The 16,905-nt window shown below is 34.4% G+C and overlaps 1 protein-coding gene across 2 annotated transcripts in view; it reads right to left on the bottom strand.

Moving 5' to 3' along the window:
* Positions 1 to 1,461: 1,461 nt before the first annotated feature.
* The window catches only part of ret (ret proto-oncogene receptor tyrosine kinase), a 46,740-nt gene continuing 31,296 nt past the window's right edge, over positions 1,462 to 16,905 (bottom strand). Inside the window, exons 13-21 of one of the 2 annotated variants that reach the window (XR_015939577.1) lie at positions 15,766 to 15,873; positions 15,028 to 15,242; positions 14,330 to 14,452; positions 13,668 to 13,738; positions 12,740 to 12,877; positions 11,353 to 11,452; positions 9,082 to 9,229; positions 6,140 to 6,504; positions 1,462 to 4,133 (exon numbers count right to left, since the gene is read on the bottom strand). Coding sequence is in view for 1 of the 2 variants with exons in the window: in XM_088635564.1 (XP_088491690.1) it covers positions 6,347 to 6,504; positions 9,082 to 9,229; positions 11,353 to 11,452; positions 12,740 to 12,877; positions 13,668 to 13,738; positions 14,330 to 14,452; positions 15,028 to 15,242; positions 15,766 to 15,873 (1,061 nt within the window). In the remaining variant the exon portion in view is untranslated. Of the gene's footprint in view, positions 4,134 to 5,724; positions 6,505 to 9,081; positions 9,230 to 11,352; positions 11,453 to 12,739; positions 12,878 to 13,667; positions 13,739 to 14,329; positions 14,453 to 15,027; positions 15,243 to 15,765; positions 15,874 to 16,905 lie in introns of those variants that run through there. The other variant, XM_088635564.1, reaches the window with a different exon arrangement.

The raw sequence follows: 16,905 nt of genomic DNA on the forward strand, positions 1-16,905 counted from the left end.
ATGTTATTCTTTTTATTTAAACATTTAATCATATCTAAACTATATGTTCTGTCATTGTGGGAACATACTGAAACTGTTTTCAGCCACATATCTTGTCTTATAGAAAAGGAATGACATACTTGGAAAGAGGAAAATGAATGATAATCTATGTTGGAATAATGGGTTGTGGGAGTATGGAACAAGCCTCCCAGTAACGTTGTTGAAGCTGATACCGTGGTTTCTTACAAAAAACTACATAATGAGATCCTTGGATTATTTTACTCAGTAACTACCACGTAGGGTAAATGCATTGGATAGCCTCCTATTAACCTTTCATATGTCCTTATGTCTATTCAAGGTATTCGAAGAGAAGAAGGACAGGAATAGTCTGTATTGGTGACTGTCAGTTGGTAATCATGTGCAGGCAGTGTAAACATCTTTAAACCTTGTGTGTGAATGGTTTGTATCCAGTATCCATATATCCCTTTCTTGTTCCACTGGTGTCAGGTCTGGCATTCTTTAACCATCCTGCAAATTCATTGTTGAGCCCGTTAATGCGATTGCCTGAAATGTAATCACATGCATATACTGTACAGTACATACTGTAATCAGGCAATACCATAATCATGAAACCTACTGTAGGTTAGAGTGAAACAGAGAACTATGATTTGAATACATAATAGTATTGCAACAAATTAAATATTTTTAGATTTTCAGATATACCAGATCAAGATATACTTGATCAGTGCATTGAAAATGTATTATGCTACCCTAGACAGCATGGATTGATAAAATACCCTGTATTATTGCATAGAATGGCTTTTTTTCCTTTCACACTATATTTCCTTATACACTGTATGTTCTTTCTGCTTTGAACTTTGTAAAATATTTTATCAGTGTTATATCTACAGTATACAGTATATTTAAGCGTTGCTGTATTTGAATGAAAAACATACACTCTGTGTATTGTTTTCTTTTTTTCTTCCTGTATTTTATGCAGTATTGCACTGGTATTTTCAGACACCCTCAGAAACATTTAAAAATAATTATGATTTCAGGTTCATAAACTTTGTATTTTTAGAACTTCCCTCTTTGTAAGAAATTTCTATCATACTTGGAGTTTCTTTAAAGCTTTAAAGCTAAAATAATACTTTGCTAAATATAAAAACTCCACCCTGTCTTCAAGTCATCCAAATCCTCCAATCTTCACCAAGGTGCCCTTTGTTTCATATAATGTAATTCTTACTTACAAGTGAGTGTTAATCAAGTCTTGATCTTGTCTGAGATCTGTCTTATCAGTCAGGGTTGTAGTTTAGTTCTGTTTTGCTGTTTTTCCTACTTTTGTGGTATACAGAGACAAGATGTAGATACATTTATAGAGAACACTTCACCCCTTGATAGATAAAACAAATTATGAATTAAAGCTGTAAAAAACATTTTGTGTGATTCATATAATTTTTTAAAATTTAATTACAAATTCAGGTCAAAATATACAGCCAGGACATTTCATTTTTTCAAACTATAAATTCCTGTTCCCCACAGAAAGAACAATTACTGATAAAATACATCACTGATATCATGTTAAACTATATACTGCAATTATGTAAAGTATTATACAGGTATACAAGACAAAGCTGTACCAATATTTAGATAGCAATTAATTCACTGATCTGTTAAACAGTCAGATTGTTTCTTTATTTTATACCTTTTATTTTATTTAGAAGGTGACAGTTGCATTTTTAAAATAATGTTGTTAAATATATAAATATATAGATCTTGTTTTCTAGTTCTTTGAAGATTCTTTAAGATGTTTTTTTTTTGCCCCAGGTTAACTTCTCTTTTTAACAAGACTTTGGAAAAGAAATTTACTTCACAACATGTTACTGTTTTTTAATCAGTCAAGTGGGTATTTTATATTTTGCTTGGCTATTTTGAATATTTCATAGTCTGAGAATTGCACAAAGTACATTTAGCAATTTACAAAAACAAAAGTATAAACCACAAACAGACATAAACACAGGGTTTGTCACCAAGATGCCTTGTATAAACTAGCAGCGATGAATGGTTTGCACTTACCATATATATGAAATGAACTTTTGACTTGCATGAAAAAGCTTCAAGATTGGAGAAGTCACATTTCTCCTCCTATATTTTCTCTGCTTATTACACTGCTAGTATACAAAAAAATCAAAAGTGTTTTTTTCTCTGAAAATAATACTTACACCTAACAGCAGAGTAATATGGAATATAATTACAGCTGTATCTGCAAAGCTCCTAGACGCTGCAATTAATTGAGGTGGACTGACTACTTTTTTAAGAAGGTGTATATAGGGTTGTGTCAAAAAGAAAAATAAGGGTATCAATTTGAAGTAAAAAAATCTGAAAGCCTAGACATAATTATTGTAAATATACAATTTAATGTGCACTGTGTCTACTTTCGGTCTGTATTTTGTCAACTGCAATACTAAACACAAAAATATGAAATAATACATGAAACTAGAACACAAGCCTTTAAATGATATGTTACTTGTGTTTTTCCTTTTTGTTCCTGAGTTTTTCTTTGCTAATGTTCCTTCTAGTTATTACTGTAGGTAAAAAAAGGAAATAAATAGCTGTCTCTAATGCACAACACTATTTAGTTTCAGATGCATGTTTTAACATTATTAAAAATGTCAGAAAGCTGTGGACTATAGCAGCACTTTGTGTTTAATTTTGCATCTGGATCTTGTATGGTATGATATACAGTAGACTGCAGATCTCACCCTTGATACTGAACGCTCAGGTGTTCTCACCCCTGATATTCCTGGAGGAATATACAGTACTGTATGTCTTCCGGTTTGGTCCAGGTGGTTCTGATCCAGCTAAAGTTCTAAGCACAGGTTAATTGATTTTAGTTTTGTATCTGGGGTATATCTATAAATTTGCATTCAGCTCTGTACCTGTACTAATTTCTGAGATTTGAAGTTTTCAGAACATCTCTCAATGAAGTGTGTTGAAATGACTGGACTCTGAAAAAGGACAAAATGATCTTTGTGGGAGTTTTTGGTCATCATACATTCTGAAATAATGGCAAGCAAGATGGAAAAGCAGCTGGAAAGCTGGCAATAATATACATTTCCAGTAAATCAAAAAAATGATATAAATTATTTTTTAATCACTGATATAAAAGGTTTGGGCATATGACATGATATGAATATAAATTATAATTACATAAATTCAACATGTTAAATCTTGTCATTTGAGCACTCTTCAGGTTTAGAAACATTTTTAATATCAATGTTTAACGGTGTCATATTAATCCCTTGATTTTTATATTCTTCTGCCACCAAGTGGAAAAAACTGCATACTGTAGCTGTGTGGCAAACAGAGATCTGCAGAAGGTTGAGTGAATTTTTTCTCATTAAGACAGGTCAGTGATACCTGATAAACATTTTTAAAAGACAAATTTCTACAACACCGTTAAGTACTAACCATTATTAGCAGAGTGAATAAAATAGGCCTGTGTAAAAAATTTTTTTGTGAAATGTGTCTAAAGTTGCCAGCAAAGTTAATGCTGGAATAAAAACAAAAACAGCTTAAAAAAATGAATGTATACTTTTATCCCATCACAGTACCCTTAAACAATATTTATTTAAGTACATTGGTAGGGTTTTTATGTTTTACAGAATGGAAAAGACAAACTTCAAACAAAATCTTCTCTACTCCATTACTTGAATAAAGGTACTGTGAAAGAAACAACTCAGCATAGTACAGTTCTCTTTTAATAAATGCTGACTACAGGTCACAGGTAGTCACAACAGTGCCACAGGTACTGTACATTTACACGACTAAGTGTAAATCTAGCATATGTGAAGTTATTTTAAAATCCATTCAGTAACCTAGGTAATAAAATATTTTAGCACACACTATTAACATAAGCAGTTACTGTAGATTGCTATTATGATCATTCAGCTGAAATTAAAACTGGCACTCTTATTCTGAAACCATACTGGTCCCAGAGGTCAAAATGTTTTTTTTTTCACCCTCCTTCAAGTAGTGAACCATTTCCAGTGCTCCTCATTGTGTTATCAAATGGATTGTAAGTTGAAATCCTCCTTTCATTTTGATTGTAGACTTCTCTGTTTATACTCTGTAGGCTTCAGAGTTTAGTACACCTGCATAAAACATAAGCATCTTCTAAAAACACTGACAAATACTAACTCTAATTAGCCACTAAAAACTGCCAGCTGTAGTACTGCTACAGACAGCAATTAATTTAGAGAACTAATATGCATAACTAATAATGCATATTAGTAAACAAGCTTTTAATTCTTAACAACACTGGCTCACTGAACTTAAATAACAACAAACGAACAGCTATTGTTTATTCATTAGAGCAATGAGCCTTACTTAAGCCTTATAGACAAAGGTCTCTCCAGTTCATGAAGATAAGGTTTTTTAATCATACCCTTATTTTATGAATTTTTCAAATGTCTGGATAAATAAATTGGTTCAATTTTAACCCGAAAGCTAGGTAGACTACAAACAGCACTAAACAATAATACTCTGTTATGGGAAAGCAAAGGCCTGGGTATAACATTATTTGTATTTTTTTTTTAATTAATCTTCATAGAACTAGATTTGTTATTTGCTTTAAGGGAAAGGTGGAGCTGGTAACTGCATAAAGGTAAAGGTGGAATTGGTAACTACTAATTGTTAAACAAATCTTTTAACTCATTGAAATGTCCCAAATTTATGGAAATTATTACCGTAATTTCATTAACATCAGGTTGTGATCATTTTAAGTGTAACACTGTGCAAGGAAAATGACTGATTTGGTCCTTTATGTCACAATAAATGTTTCTAGGACAACTATGTTGAAAGCATGCTGAAATCACTGGACTTCATGTCCACAAACTGGACTTTCCACAAACAGCTCTATGATGTATTTAAAACCTGTAGCACCACACTGTTGAATTAAATTCAGTTTTAAAGACAAATGTGTTTCTGAATTTCATGACATAACAGCAGATAACCCTGGAGATCCCGGAGGTTATTTCTCCAGGATTCCATGAATTGATTAAATATTTTCACTCAGGAAAGGTGGATATTTATGTACTGTAGCCTACCATGTGTAAAAAATCTTCTGACTATCTATTGTTTTCAAATTCCACTGTGAAAGTTTGTGCAAAAATAAATTTGGTGTTACAACGAAAAATAAGTCTTTCAGTTACAATTCATCACATTTTCAGGTCTAAGATTTAACATAATGATAACTAATAAAAACAAAAAACAATCAAATTATGAAATGAGTTCTCTTAAATGTCAGTACTAGGACACAAGTACATGCAACAAAAAGTGTAGATCCTTTAAATCTACAATATAATGTAAGATTCCCAGGTAAAATATCATAAGAATTAGAAATGGTAGAGATCTCCTATTTATCTTTTAATACTAAGTAAAATCATGGATAAAATACAAAGTGGTACAAAAGTGGTGCATTATGTACAAAAGAAAATTGCCAGTTAAAATAAACACATCTAATACGTAATTCTGAATACACATTTGGCTTCATGTCCTTTAATAGTAACATACTCTAATGTAAATTACTACCAGAAAGTACTTAAAGAAAAAGTATTTTTCTGAGGGAAAATAAATAAAACACCAGTGTTATACAGTATATACTATATACAGTATTCATTATGTACAGTATGTACGTGAAACAAGTGTTACTATTCTTATGTCTGAATGAACAAAACTACAAGATAGAAACAATTTTTTTAATAGCTTGACTGATTATCTTCATAAATACAATAACACAATTTGTATCCTGAAACCTTGCATCAATTTTCACATAAAAGTACCATTTAAATAAGCTTTTTGTTTGAATTAATTTACATTGGTAGATTTTGCCATCCAGAATCCATGTTGGCTGAGCTATTTTGAGAATCCATCCATCCTCTGTCCATTCACACTCATATGTATACACCAGGTGATTATAAAGTAGTCCCTTTTTATTTCTATAAAATACGTATGAATGAGCTACGTATGGTAGCTAATCAGTAACAGTAATAACCAGGGGCTATCACCACAGCAATCGAAAGACACTGTAACATTGACATACCACTTTTAAATAGTCATGCAATGACATAATGTGACCTCAAGATAATGAATAACATACCAAACAGCTGCATGAAGCATGTCCCATGAAATGATAGCAATTTTGCAATGAATAGCCTCCTTGAACCCTCCGATTTCAGTGGATTAACTTGGTATACCCACGCTTAAAGCTACAGAAATAAAAAGGGACAGACTTCAGCATCACATAGTATATAGAGCTATATATAAATATACACATATACATACTTTTGAGATGGTTTACTCTGTTTTAGCTATCAAACTTGTCCATAAATTTTGCCGTTGAAGGCGAAACCATCCAGTTTGCATAAACACTATCATTTGCATATCTTGTAAAGACAGGGTTAGTGCCATCAAGTCTGGTGAGCAGTACGGGGCTCTTCTCTGGCCAGTTCGGGTAAGACATGCCTAAAAACGAAAACAGATAATTTTTTCTGCACTGATGAATCAAAATGTTAGAGTGCAGACAGTAAGACTCTCAAAGAAACCTTGGCTTTGGTGAACCTCATAAATTAAAGGTGTCTCTGAAACAGCAGTATATTATTTGCTTTGTAATATTACTATAAAACTTATCTAACTACAACGAGACTCACTTTTTTATGACCTATTCTGGTTTATACATTTGTTTTGCTTTTGTTTATAGTCTTTCTAAATGAGTTACAATAGGCAAACTATCAACAAGAAATGAGCTGTGAAGTAAAAGGAATGTTCCAGTGCCTGTGTATCAGAAAAACCTTGGCCACCAAATAAACACAGATTTGAATTTAATGTAGTGTAAGCTGGTGTACCAGCTTAATGGTGAACTTCATTAGATTTCATTTTTAAGAAAATATTTACTTAATGCAAATATTTGGTAGGTACTGTATGTAAACAATGAACAAGCAAAAGATTACAGCAAGCCTAGAGAAAAAAGAAAGGTAGAATTCTGATGAGAAACAAAAGCTGTTGGATATTTCAAAATACAGGAACGGTTGTTATTTGTTAAGGTCAGATAGACATGGACAATTAAACTAAAGAAAACATTTTCTAGAAGTCAAGAAAAACAATATAATCCATCCATCCTTTTCTAACCGCTTCATCCAATTCAGGATCACTGGGGGGAGCCAGAGCCTATCCCGGCAATCAACAGGCGCGAGGCAGGGTACACCCTGGATGGGACACCAGTCCATCACAGGGCACACACAGACACAGACACACACACAGACTGACACCCGGGCCAATTTTCCCACAAGCCAATTAACCTGCCAATATGTCTTTGGACTGTGTGAGTAAACTGGAGCAACCATGCAAATACAAAGAGAACATCAACACCATGCAGAGAGAACACCGGGTCTGGAATTGAACCCAAGGCCCCAGTGCTGTGAGGCAGCAATGATAACCATTGCTCACCATGCCAACCCAAATAATATAATATACAATAAAAATGCAGTTTTAATTAAATATACTGTTTATAAAGTACTGGATAAGATCAATACAAGTTTCTTTTTTCTTTATTAAGAATTATTTTTGTATCATGATCTTATGATTAACAAAAAATAACAAGAGATTATGAAACATTTTCCGAGTTTTAAACCAAAGGACTCTGCATGTCTCACAAAGGGTTTTACTGTATGAATTCAACAAGAAACACCTTAGTCAAGGATAAGTGAAGCAAATATAGGTTAAAAAATGATTAGATTGATGATTGCGAAGCAAGGCAAATGCAAGTGAATTAAATATTCAATATTTAATTGTAGGAATATAGTTAAATGAAAATGAAGAAAAGACTACTTTGTGCCAGAGCAAATACCACACAGCCACTATGAGAAAGCACAATGATAAAGACAAATGCACAAAGTATGCCATGCACATAATACTGCTGATGTGAAAACTGTACATACAGTATAAGTTAATGTCTCCACTTCCATTCATTGCTGTGGATTTTTAACAGGCATTGATTTGTTCATAGCCATAATCTGTGTTGTTCTACTACATAGAAAACAACAAGTCATGAAATTATCAATTATTTCTCAAGCATAAAATGTTCCAGGGTTATTTTCCTGTCAAGGAAGATAATCAATCAAATTATAGAATGATATATAATTTCTGTTGGAACATTTTTACAGTGTTTTAAAACTTTTTAGCTATGCTTGTACTGTACCTTGCTACATGTGTCTTCTATTGGACCAGTCTAAAATGTCACCAAAGCTGGAGCCCAATTTGAAAGCCTTATTGTTTTCCCCATCAGCACTACAGAATCCCTCTGCATATTAAATTTGAATTTCTACATTTCTGTCTTGCGCACAGTACAAATTACAGACAATTGGAACAGTTGATTAGCCCTCACCTATTTACAGAGTGTGATCATATCACAGATCTCAACTGAGAGGACCTGATGCAAATGTAAACTAGTCTCGCTCAACAGGCGACTCAAAATGGCTAAGAGAGCACTTTTCGAATTACAGTATTACGTTAGTTTACACTGCATGCTGTTTTTACTTCTATTAAATTGAATGAAAAACATTTTCAATGCTTTCATATTTACAGTATTACCTGAAAAGCCAACATAAAGCTTTTTTTGTCAGACTAATTGTTGCAAGAGTAACAAATAAAAATTCACAATTAACAAGTAATAGTACATTTTAGCTCTATTTGTGGACTCAAGCAAAACAGGAAACATATCTGCTGTCCACCCAGTAATAAATCTAAAGTATATTTAAAATGACATTCCAGAGAGAGCCCACTTTGGGTGGCGACTCTTCGGATAGCCATCATAAAAAGTAAATCCAATATGAAATTCCTCACCTAGTTTACTTCTGAAGCAGGTCCAGATCTGCCAAAAGGAAATCTAAGCCTTGCGCTCAGTTTGTTGGACATTTTCTTTCATAGATTTCCAGAAAGCTTGACCATAGTCACAGACAGACTACAAAAAAGCCAATCACGGCAGAAAAAAAAGTAACTTTTAAACTGAGTTTTAGAATCTAGTAAATGCATGTGAAATTCTACCATAGAGCTTGTTTTCAATCCATGTGGAGGGGAGTGTGCGAGGGAGGGGAGCATTATTACAGTCCACAAGAGGGGTGTCCTCTTCAGAAAGACCGTCGTCATACAGCAGGGAGTCTGCGGGGGTGGAGGCAGCCAAGTCAAGGTAATCCTGCCACGGGCAGAAGGGAAAAGAACAGCATAAGCAACATGGCTGAGATAACAAGGGCTGTATGTTATTGGAATGAATCAAACCTGAAGTTCATACTTCTCATTCCCTCAACATTGCTGAGAGGTCCTAAAGGGCTATTATGGAACAATGTTATTCTGAACTCTTCCTGTTTCTTCTTGCTGAACTACAATGCACTTAAGATATAACAGTAACACACAATAACATTTCAGCCCTTAAATCCCCACAAGATATAATAATTAATTTATATGTGCACAATAAATAACAGATGTACTATTTAGCTATTCACCTTCAAATGCCAGTATGATCAATATTTTTCTACTTATCAAGCTAAAATCATCTCCTTGTTTTGAGCAGAGATATGATTTTTCTACACAGGAAACACTCATGATTGAATAAAATGCTTTAGGTTTTCAAGCTCTCATAAAAGGAATATCCTTTTTAAGGAAATACTTTAACTAATACTTAAAATAGAATTGTTTCTGGTAACCTGAACAGAGATGCTCTTCTAAGAACACTACCTCTGAACATTTGCAGTAGAAAAGAAAACTGTAAAATTGTTTGAGAGGGTTTCAAGTAAACTGTTTGTTGCCTTAATGTATGGCCTCTAATTCACAGGATCAAGCAAGGAATTGCAAAAAGGACAGTCTTTCCCAGGAATCTATTTTGATGCTAGAAAGATAGAACCATCTGACTCCATTCAGATTCATCTCCCATTCTTTAAACACCAATAGTGCTCAATTCACTCTTCTGCTGGTTCTGTTGGTTTATCCCACTCTTATCTCCTTCATACTCCCCCAAAACTGATAGAACAGTGTATGACAAAAGCTCCAAATAATCTGAAATTATACGAATTTATAACTCAACAAAAATCCTTTTCAACTAGAATAAGAGCACTCCTTCGTTATTTAAAAAAATCACACGAAAAGAGTAACATTGATTTACATGACCACAAAAGCAGCACTTTTGTCACTGTAGTGACCATGACAGCTCAACTTGCCGATGTTTCATAAGCACTGATATCTAAGGTGATGTCAGTATGAAAATTCAAAGACAAACTGCAGTTTTCAACCTAGGCGTGAACAGCCAGTTTAATCAAAAACTGCCAGGTGCTACACACAGCGTGATACTCTAGTGGGGTTGCAGTGCACAAACTGCAATCTGGCAAGGCATGTTTCTCAGTCTAGTGGTGCAAAGAGTGCAGGCAATGGTCTATCAAGCAGTGGAGTAATATTATGTGGTTACAAAAATCATCTTTCACCATGGTCTTGTCAAATGGAAACGTGTATGTGTAGCATCAACCTAACAATCTCTACTGCCCTAAGTGCTTGGTTTCAAAAGTGAAGGGTTCTTGTGGTTCCATAAGAGCACACTTACTGACATCGTTTGGGTTTACTAATTTCTTCAGAACCTAAGGTAAATGCTAAATAGTGTTTAATGGTTAATGAGTGATCATCTCTACCCCTATTCTGCACCACATCTACTTATTATTAATTTTTGGCTATCTGAATGTTGAGTGTAAAATCTTTGGAATTGTTCTGATAATTGATATTCAGCATTTCATTCTTGCCTGGAGGGGTGTCTTTTTGAGATAACAAAGTCAGCATCCAAAGAGCATGTGTGGTTGCCCAGTAGTTTGATGAGTATGACACTGATGATATCTACATGTCATGGCCTTCTCAGTCAAATGGATCTAAATCCATTTGAGCATTTACCAGATATTCTGGAATGACCAGCTTCAACAAACAGTTGACTGACTTTGTTGCTGAAGAATGTTGGTACATCCCTTTTGCAAAACTCCAGTCATGGGCAAACTAATGGCCACAGTAAATACAGGGCACTCTTGGTGGCCCAACACCCTATTAATTACTTTACATTGGTGTTTTAGTTTTTTGTCCACTACTTGTGCTTTATTACTGAATACTGAATGTGTATAGTTTGTCTAAACAAACGTTTGTCTAAGAAATTGTATTCTGATCTGAATTTTGTTACAATTTTTTAATTCAGAGTAATACCTTTGTATATTATCACAATAACTCAGTTTAGTACTATAAAGGCAGCTATGAAACAATTCTGCCCCCTGAAAGTGTATGCTAGGCTCTTACTCTGCTCTTCACCATCATCTTTTCAAGCTCTTTACTGATTTCTGAAAATGTTGGCCTCTTCTCTGGCTCTTGTTTCCAACAGCGGAGCATCAGATTATACCTGTGGGAATACAGAAATGACTAGTTAGGAGTTTTCAGGTCAGAATGTGTGACTTTGAAACTATTAAAACACTATTGTTTTAGTACTTTGGGCCTTCAACAGGGCCCTTTACACTTTACTTTTCTTTTTATTTTGATGGAAAATAAATTACAATTAATGATTTAGAAGAGAAAGTTAACCAGGCAAAGAAAGTAAAATTATATGACATAAAGCAATTTATCCCTCCATTTTCTAACCACTTTATCCAATATACTGTAGGGTCATGGGGAGCTGGAGTCTATCCGGGCAAGCAACAGACATAATGAAGGATACAACCTGGATGGGAAGCCAGTCCATTGCAGGGCACACAGAGACAAACATAGAAATGCACAAACTCACACTAGGGTTTATTTTTCCAGGAGCCATTTAATCTACCAGTATGTCTTTAGACTGAACATACAAACACCATGAAGATAACGTTCCAGGAATTGAACCCAGGGCCCTAGCACTGAGAGATAACAATGCTAACCACTGCACCACTGTGCCACCCACACAGAACACCATACTTCCACAAACAAGACTAGTGCTGGACTGCTAAACAACTTAAATGAGAAGATGCAAATAAAAAAATGCTATTCTTTTAACCATTCTCAGAAAAAAGTGCAAATACTCCATGCTTCCTCCAAGGCTGCAATGAATGATATGTAAACAAAACAAAAGATTTTTGATATACCTACAGTGTATGTTATAATCAGGCCCAAGGCAATGCTTAGGAAGCTACAGGTTATTTCCTTTAGCATGTTAAGGTCCTCTTGTGCAATACCAATCTCAAAGACCTTATTGAATTAATTTAACACCATTCTAAGCCATAATAAAACTTGATTGCCTTAATAATGTTTCCAGGACTACAGCCTGCAAAAATAACTCTACTTTATCAAAGACTATGGATTTAACTAATTTCCTAACACATAACAAAATAGGTTATAAAAAGACCCGGAGGCAGCCAAATGGATTAGCTTATACCATACGCATATTCTTGATCTAAAAGAAAAAGGCTTCTGAAGAAAGACTTCTTAATATTAGTCTATATGAAGTGTGCACTGAGAGCAGATTAGTGATACACGGTGCTAAGATACCCTTTGTAATAAAAAGTATCCGACGCCTGCAAATTTTTCCATTACATTTCCCCATATTCTTTATGTCTTAGTCTTTATAATTGCTATGAAAGCTGCCTTCGTGAGCAAAATCTCCAGAAAGAGAAATAGCCAAAGGCACCACATCTTTAGCATTCTGTGAGAGAAAACACACATTTCTTCACTGCAGTTTTCGGGCTTCTCCATCCTGTAGCCTGTCTTAAGGAGGTTGAAGAGACGCTCTGGAGCAATTCCAGGGTATGGATTTCCTCCCAAGGTCACAATCTCCCACAGCAGAACACCGAACGACCATCTGCAAAATAAAAGATGACGCCATTGAGAGGACATTAGTCTGTTCAGCTTTATTCTGTAACATCGGGGTTACAGAATGTAACCAGTTTCGCCAGTGTAAGACCTGGCCAAAATTTCCCATTGGCCCTTACCAATCATGGCCTCCTAATAATCCCCATCTATAAATTGGCTTCATTACTCGGCTCTCCACCCCACTAATAGCTGATGTGTGGTGAGCGTTCTGGTGCACTATGGCTGCTGTCGCATCATCCAGGTGGGGCTGCACATTGGTGGTGGTGGAGGGGAGTCCCCATTACCTGTAAAGTGCTTTGAGTGGAGTGTCCAGAAAAGCACTATATAAGTGTAAGCAATTATTATTTTTATTACTTTATTCAATAAGAATGGTATTATGGTAAGAGTTTGCAATTCCAATGAATTTACCCATTGTTGGTATTATTATTATTGCCCACATTGCTTATTATTAATCAAGAAACAGGATTAAATGCAAAACAAAATAGAATGGGTACGTGGGTGACTTTGTAGATGACATTTTTTTATTTTCTCCAATACTGCAATGCAGTAGTATGCATCAGTTTATTACAATGTAAAAAGGTTACTTTAAGGCATTATTTTAGTCTACTGTAAGTCTTTGTAAATCTCATAATTTTCTAATATATTCAACATGTAAATCAGATTCCATGTAGCATACTACATTCTCTGTAAGTCAATCCTTTGTTAATAAACAGCACAACACAGTGGTCAAATGGGACTTTAAGTCATTTCAGAACTTTGTACATGGGTAGAGTACTTACACATCACTTTGCGTTGTGTAAATATGATCAAACAAGGACTCAATTGCCATCCATTTCACTGGAATTCGACCCTGAAGAGAGCATAAGATTACAAATTAAACTTAACTAAATTGAATAAAAATGTAATTCCGTTTAGTAATAAAGTTTTTAACCCTAATACTATACTTGATACTACTATAACAGGGCTTTTTGAAGTGGTTAATTTGTCTTCATTGGGGCATATCGGTCAGTTCTTTTTTATGCTATTTTCCTGTTAAAAATAAACATATTTATTTAATTCAAAATACAGTAAGACATTGTCACTACCTATATATTTGTGTAACACACAAATATGTAATATTCCTATATTTTTAAAAACTGCTATCCTATATTTTTAAAACTTCTTCTCCACTGTCCCATTAATGTTCTTAACTTATCTTAAAACAAGGAGAACTGATTTTTTAGAGCTTTTAATACTTTAATAATTTTCTATATATCTAAATCTGCAGAATTTACTCCTACTCAACATCAACTGAGAATGGTGCTTTAGAATAATCAGCTGTTATATCTGCATATACTGTATGCGTGTGGGGGTGTTCAGTGAAGCACCTGATGTGTTATATGGAAAATATAGCTATAGCTGTGGCTGAAAGAAGTGTTTGAGAGAAATAAGGTAGTGTTACCTTGCTTCTCTTTACATAGGAGTCCTCCTCATAAACATCCCGTGACAATCCAAAATCTGAGATCTTCATTTTACGCCCTTCTGCGACCAAGACATTTCGTGCAGCTAAGTCGCGATGAACAAGCTTTTAAAGACAAAACAAATGGTAAAAAGTTAAATTCAAGAAAGGAAACACAGCCACCCCAATTATTTTCTAAAAACTTCAAGTCATAAAACAAATGGGTACTGTAAACTTTAATGTCCTAGGAACCTAGGACCATTGGAGAGTCTAGAACAGGAATGTCCTATCCAGGTCCTAATTGGAAACTATTAAATTGGTCAGATTAAGCCAATAATTGGCTAAATGTAGACTGTTAAGAGTTGAGCTCGATTAAAAACTTGCAGACACACTGGCTCTCCTGGACTAGGACTGGACACCCCTGGTCTAGAAGAACTAGCCCTTTATTCTGTTGTAGTTTTCTTATATCTTGCAATTAAACTGATATTAACACAGACGTTTTACATCACTCAATGTTGCCAGTGTAATCAACATGATCTTTAGCCATACAGCAGACATTTATGCTTACGAGTGCAAAATCATTTTTCAAATGCAATTTTTAACATTAAATCTGTTTGTGGTGAATGTATTCTGTATTTCAGTCTGCAACTACAAGACATGAGTGCCCTGTTCTATGAAACTTCAGTAGCTCAAAGCCATACTTTCATTTCAGCCAGGTACTGCATTCCCCTGGAGATCTGCCAGGCAAAGGAGATGAGGTCGCCCATAGTCAGTGCCCTCTCATCAGGGTTTTCAAGGTAGCTTGAGTTTCGGTTGGCATCACTGCCCATGTAGCTGGGCCCGACCTTGCGACTTTCTCTCAGGAAATTTCTCAACGATCCATATTTAGCATATTCTACTATCAAGTACAGGGGACCTGGGGGGAGAAGAATTCAAATTGTAACCACCTGTTAAAAGTAACAGGAATGCTGTATACTGTACAATGCATTTTTGCTACACTATAAACTGGATTGATATTCATTCACTCACACCATATTCTAACATACCAACAATGCCAAATACTGTATGTTGAGCAGTAGTTACCCAGAGATGAAGCCATTTAACAAAATAAAACAAAACACCTGATATAAATGCCTATTTTATTCTGGTGCTGATAAGGACACAAGAATGTCTTTGATAATTATGTATTCATACTCCATTTTTTAGCTGATTTCTGCTAATTAAACTTTAGAATAATTTTCTAATGTGAACATACTATCTTATTTACAGAGCCTGTTGTATACAAGTCATATGAGTGGAATAATACAGAAATAAGCCCCACTGAGGTATTGACTAAAACATAAGATTCCTCTAGTGGTCAACATTATGTAATTTCATTTGAAGGAGAAAGGACTTCAGTATACTGTAGCTCTTCTACTACAGAGAGGCTGGGACCTTACCGTCTTGACTACAGGCTCCATAGAGTTTGATGACATGAGAGTGGTTAACCTGCTTCAGCAAAGTGAATTCAGACAAGAGGTCTCGCAGTTCACTGTGGGAGGCATTTTCTGTTTAGGAGTTAAAAAAAAGAAAATGTCTTAAACACCTACACACATTCAAGTTAATAATAATAATAATAATAATAATAATAATAATAATAATAATAATAATATATTATTATTATTATTATTATTATTATTATTATTATTATTATTATTATTATTTGCATTTATTTAGTGTTTTTTCATCCCAAAGGCTCCCAAAGTGTTTTATACATAGGAGGGGACCCACTGTATCCACAACTGCAGTGCCTAGGTGAGGTCAGTGTCTGGTAAGATCGAAAATGCTATTAATTTATGGTGACCCATATATTTGAGAAACAGCTTGGAAATATGGCATCCTGAGCTTAGCAGACAACCAATTAAAGAAAATGTCATTGATATAAGACCGCCAAAGGCAGTAAACCAGCTGCTATATCATCTGTTCCTGAAATGTTATGAACAGTGTGTTTTTTGCTTTGCACTCAATTTGGAAAGTTTAGCATTTAAGGCAGATAAATACCCATTGCTCATTCCAGAGTTTAGATATTTTAATACTCTGCAAATTGAGATTTATGATAGTTATCCCAAATTATCTCATTAAACATTAATATAAATTAAAATAAAACTTCTGTCACACATTTAATTTATTTTACTTTGCTTTCATGCCTTCCAAATATATTAGAAGATCAAGACATTATTAACATAAAAGAAAAAGACATTGAAATGTGACACAATCAGTAACATTGGAAACAGGAAGTAATGTAAATTAAATTGGTCATTAGAGGACAAGTTGAGAAGTTAAAAATGAAAGTTTATTTTTGTCAGCTACAAAAACACTACATTTCAGTTGCTTTCCATATAATTGAAAATAAACTACAGTATATAATGCACAGTAGTATTTATGTACAGTATTTATAAAAGTAGATCATTCCCCTTTGCCTTCAGAGGGAGGGCTTAAAATGACAAATTAAGATGATGTACAGTAGATACTATTTACTTAATTTAAAGAAAGAGTAAACCATTCTCATTGGCCATCACTGTACTTAAAACGATAAGTTA

This window comes from Lepisosteus platostomus, chromosome 6 (assembly GCF_059453375.1).
Source record: "Lepisosteus platostomus isolate fLepPlt1 chromosome 6, fLepPlt1.hap1, whole genome shotgun sequence".
Lineage (NCBI taxonomy): Eukaryota > Metazoa > Chordata > Actinopteri > Semionotiformes > Lepisosteidae > Lepisosteus > Lepisosteus platostomus.